Here is a 5,019-nt window from a genome sequence, read left to right on the forward strand (position 1 = left end):
TGTTACGATGCCTTACAAACACCTTTATTAAGTCCCACCTCCTGCCTTCAGGCTCCCTCACGTCACCCCCCGACCCCCCCCGTGAGGCCCAGCGCAGAGCTCTGCCCAGCAAAAGCCTCGGGAACAACGCAGCTCCTCCCTTTCAGCTCCCCCCCCTCACGAGGTGCTGCTGCCTGTAAAGGATACATCACTTGTTTTTCCTCCATACTTTTTAAGAAGGAGAGAGAATTCATAACGGCACGTCCGTCTTCCCACTAAAAAAAAAAACACTCGCCGTGAAAGCTGATGTTATCACAAAATAGGCTTTATAGCAGAAAATAAGTTATATACAAGATTTTACCGACCAGACTTCACAATCACCCGCAAACGGACGGACCACGAGACCACAAGAAAAGCTCTGCAGACGACACCCACACGGGGAGGCAGCGATGCTCCCCTCCTCCATTTCAGGGCAATTTACTGACACAAAATGCTCCATGAGAGAGGCAGACAGAAGGAGCGCCTCCGCAGGCCCTCAGCACAGCCCCATCAGTACCGCCGGTTCATCTTCTTGAACTTCTCATAGTGATAATCGTCAGTTGCCTTTTCGTTGGGTGGACGTTTGCGGTTTGGAGGAGAACCTTTAGAAGAAAGAGAGGGTCATCGCATTTCCAGACCTCCTTTCGATTACATTTCTTTAACTCTAACCTTGTGAACTCCTGCTGTGAAGCCACACAACTGCAGACCCTTGCTATATGAAAGGTTGCCCTTCAGCTCCTTAACCTCGCTTCCCTTGCCATCCCAGCTTTCAGCAAACCCCTGTCAGGCAGCTTGGTTAATGCACCTTGGTTAATGCACCTTGGTTAATGCACCTTGGTTGTGACCTTTGCTGCTCCACCTAGAGGTACCCCCAAACAATCCTGCATCCAGCTGGCCTCTCGTGGGACCTCGCACAAAGAGAGCAACATCTCTGTATGAGACCCTAACATGCTCCAGTACCTTCCCTTAAGACATTTCACATGAGGAACTTACGCTCAGGTTCTGGCCTCTCTGTATCCCCCACTCTCAGCGGACGGGGCTTTGGCTCTTCTTTATTCCTTCTCACCGGTGCATTTAGCTCCTCGTGATAAACTGAGGGAAGGAAAACATCAGATAGAGGATTTCTGAGTTGCATTCTTCATATAGATGTATTTCTACGGCACTTCCTATGACTCATCTTTAGGAGAAACGGCAGAACCTCACGACAAGTGTTCTAGTAATTAGTTTCTATGGATAATCAATACATGCAAGATGGGATACACCAAGTTTCAGAGGCACTGTTTCATCAGAAGCCATCCAAAAATTCTTCATTTCCTTCAGAACACACAAACCTGACACCAAATCACCCCTGTAGGTGTGGTCAGACACAGCAGAAGGCTGCCTTTCCTCCAGATGGCTGTGCTATGAGAGGCTCTCCCGGAAATTAACTCCTATCTCCTGTCTAGTAAGATCTATGTCTGCTTGACCACCTGTCTGCTTTGGCAGCCCGCAAAATGGATTCTCTCAATTATAACCCATCATTTATAACCACAGATGAGGCAGACACTTCCAGCACACGTTTAAGACATAACTTAAAGCAAAAAAATCTTGAAATTTATGAGGAGCTGTCAACTGGGAGTTCAAGAGCAGAAAGTTAGGTCATAAGTAATAAGTCCTTCTCTCTGCTGATGGATTGGGAAAAAAAAAAACCAACAAAAAAAACCAACAGGCAAACCAGATGGGGCCAATACACACATCCCAGTGAAAGAAACCAGACAGCTGCTAGTGTTGATACGTGGACTAATTTCTCCTGCACAGACTCCATCTCAGCTGACTGCTTTCCTCTAGCAGAGGGGCAGGTCATACTTGGGTCAGGACAGCCGCGTGAGACTTACATCTGTTGTGCTGGACATAGTTAACAGCCATGTTTGTGGGAACAAAGGAAGTTTCGCTGTCTTTCTTTTTGTTCTGCTGCTCTGCCAGCAGCTTGGCCTTGGCCTCTTCAGTTGAGATTATGTTTTTTATTTTTGCACTAGAAGAAAAACGAAGAAAAAAAACCCTCATTCATATTTGAGAAGAGTAGCAGGCAAGTAACAAGTTGTTCAAACCAAATGGATTTGCATGTAGTAATAGTGCTCATATTGTATTTGGTATACATTTTTTGAGAAGCTGCAGTGCTATAGAAACTTTGATGCTTGAATGGTTGGTTTAAAAGGTAAAAGTGAAGCATCTTTCACACATCCTATTTCAGTGCACGACATACACTGATAAACTCCAGAGAGCTGTTGACTGCAGTAACAAAAATGTAAGTGCCTCTTCCCAGAGGACATGCTATCATGCTGCACTGGAATCCTATTGCTGTGTTTAATTTAACACTCAGTGCTAAACACCCCACTAACCCAGACCAAGACGGAATCCCATCACAGAGCCAAAGGGGGGTTGCAGAATGCAGCCACATCAGTGCTCTGCTCATCAGCAGCTTCCAATCACAGTGCTCATCCCTGTAATTCAGGCCATAGCTAACAGATTTGTGAACAACATACTCAATTCCCAGGTCCACTTCAGGAATGCCACTCAGCATCTGGTTGGACAGCATCTCTTCAGTCTTCTTGGCCGAGGAGACACGGATGTTCTCTGGCAGCTCATACAGAGAGTCCTCAGCGTTCTTAAGCTTCACCTTCTGTTCTTCATTCTCCACAATTCCTTTTCTCTTCTTCAGCTCTGTCTCAATGTACTTCATCCTAAAGAACAGTCCATGAGGGACATGTGGTATTTAGTTCTGTTTTCTATACTCAGTCCTAATTGCTGAACACAGCTGCATCACTCTCCCAGTGGCTAAGAGAGAGAAATGAATAATCTCTCCAAAAGCAGTCAGCTAACATCAAGAGCATAAAACAAGATATTTGCAACTCTGATCAAGGTCTTCCAAGTTCTTCCATAACCATCAGGGAAGGCTGCTGCTGGTATTTAATGCTACCCCACTGGCTGGCTGACTGGCACCTCCCAACTCTGTGCATGGAAATACCTTCTGAAGTCTGGCAGCCAGAAGGTGAAAAAGCAGGTGAGAATCAAGAAGTTGTTCTGAGACATTCAGTATCCAAGATAAAATAAATAAATAAACAAACTGAGAGGACACCCAACCCAGAATTCAGCATCACAGACACTATGCAGCTCAACTTACATGTCAGCATCCTCATCCCGCCTGTTGGTTTCAGCTGAGAACGAAGTTCCCAAGTTCAGATCTTCCTCTTCATTAATCCTAAACGAAAACCACACTGTCACAGTTGTTTTTTGTCTAACTAATTTGACAAGCTGGGGTAGCAGCAGCCAGTGAAACTGCAATATATTAAATTCCTCAAAGCAGTACATTTTTTGGTTAATTTATCGCTAGCTGTGACTTACTTCTAGTCCAGGGAAAGATCTTCAGAACTCATATGCACCCACCTGTCCTTGCCTCGTTCTTTCAGTTTCTTCATGTCCACCATCCCCCCAGATTTTATCTTAAATGGGTCATCCTGTAATGAAAGATAACACACAAAACCCTGAAGCTCCCCTTTAGTTTAATGCTAGTCTTCAAAATCTGAATAAAAGTGGAGACAAAGCATTAGGCTGTGAGAAGCAGAGTCCTACAGCGATCAACTGGAGCACAGCGAAGTTTTCACATCATTACATCTTAGCAATAAAGTGATGAGAATATCGAGCCCTTACCACAAGCGTTGCTTCTTCTTGCAACTTCTCTCCCACAAGCAGAGCTGCAGCACTAATTAGCCATAGAGAAAGAAACAAAATTCAGTAGAAGGAAATGCGTTACCAACAATGCTGTCTTTCTTTATCCTTCTCTAGATCAAGCAGAAGCTCTCAAACACTTTTATTAACACTAAATTGCCGATCTTCCTAATCCTTCCCTACGGGTAGAGGAACTATCAATGTTTTGGGAAGATGAGAGGTTTGGGCAGAGAGATTTTAGTGCCTTACAGTGAGTCACCAAAGCAAGGAACGAAGCTGGTGCATGTTTCAACTGCTGCATCAGCTGATCAGTGATGCTATACGAGAGAGAAGATATGAAAGGGCCCAAAGTAAACCTACTGCTCTGCCACATGCACAGTACGGAAGCAATCTGACTAAATACATCTCATGACAAATTCCAATCGCAGTCTTTTTTTGCATAGCACACAGCACAGCCTTTACGGGCTGGCACCACATTCCTGCCCCCGACTCACCGCCCGCTCCGCCCTCAGCCTTTCACACAAACTCCTCTGCCACAAACACACCTTTGGCACACGGAGGACACGGAGCTCTGTCTACATAAAGCAGATGGGCGCCGACAGAGGAATTGCAGCTGCACGACAGGGCCAGACAGAACACACCGCGCAGCCCTTACCTCACCCCGTTGGGTCTCTTCCTGAGGCTCTGCACTTCTTTGGCTTCCTCGAGTTTTAACCTGAAGAAAAAAACCCAAACCAGTGCCCTCAGCACTCCGTTTCCCTTAACTCACTTGGTTTGATTTCCTGCAGTTAACACCAAATCTTCGACGCTGGTTTTGACCTACGTTTCTACACATCAGTGCCAACTTTTCTGGTCGGAGATTAAGTAGGTATCTCCTCTTTTACCGTCCTTAAGCAATCTACCCATTAAAGCAGAAGCACACACAGCACCTGCCGGGCTGCGTCGCTCTCGCACAGCTTCCCTCAGCCGAGGAAGGAACGCAGGACACAGAGCAGGGGAGGCACACAGCAGGGCTACTCCCGGCCTACCGCCCCCGCGGGCCGCATCCCCCGGGCTCACCTGACCTCCTCGGCCAGCTGCTCGTCCTCCTCGTCCTCCTCGGGTTCCTCCCTGCGCCGCCGGAAGGCCCTGGAGGCCGCCATCGCTCGAGCCGAACTCCTCTCGCTCGCGTCGCGAGATGATGGCGTCACTGCTGCGCGACGACGCCGTTCCCGCGGCCTGGCACTCGGCACTTCCGGCGGCCTCGCCAGGAGCTGAGGGCCGCCCCGCCCGGCCCGCCCCGCCCCCGGCCTGCCC

At 47.7% G+C, this 5,019-nt stretch overlaps 1 protein-coding gene across 1 annotated transcript; it reads right to left on the reverse strand.

Annotated features, from left to right (window-relative positions):
* Positions 1-216: 216 nt before the first annotated feature.
* C9orf78 (C9orf78 homolog) lies at positions 217-4,890 on the reverse strand. The gene is made up of 9 exons (XM_415471.8): positions 4,783-4,890; positions 4,379-4,438; positions 3,706-3,757; positions 3,442-3,512; positions 3,179-3,256; positions 2,541-2,738; positions 1,893-2,029; positions 1,012-1,110; positions 217-620 (listed from the first exon to the last, which is right to left on the reverse strand). Exons 1-9 carry the CDS (start codon positions 4,863-4,865, stop codon positions 529-531), a joined length of 870 nt encoding a protein of 289 aa, XP_415471.1. The 5' UTR covers positions 4,866-4,890; the 3' UTR covers positions 217-528.
* Positions 4,891-5,019: the final 129 nt, after the last annotated feature.

The sequence above is a fragment of the Gallus gallus genome, chromosome 17 (assembly GCF_016699485.2).
Source record: "Gallus gallus isolate bGalGal1 chromosome 17, bGalGal1.mat.broiler.GRCg7b, whole genome shotgun sequence".
Lineage (NCBI taxonomy): Eukaryota > Metazoa > Chordata > Aves > Galliformes > Phasianidae > Gallus > Gallus gallus.

Coding starts and splice junctions, on each gene's coding strand:
- C9orf78 (XM_415471.8), bottom strand. CDS start 4,865: ATGGCGGCCTCCAGGGCCTTCCGGCGGCGCAGGGAGGAACCCGAGGAG. Junction 3,758..4,378: donor AAGAGACCCAACGGGGTGAG/GTAAGGGCTGCG, acceptor ATGGCTAATTAG/TGCTGCAGCTCTGCTTGTGG. Junction 1,111..1,892: donor CTATGTCCAGCACAACAGAT/GTAAGTCTCACG, acceptor TCCTTCCCTCAG/TTTATCACGAGGAGCTAAAT.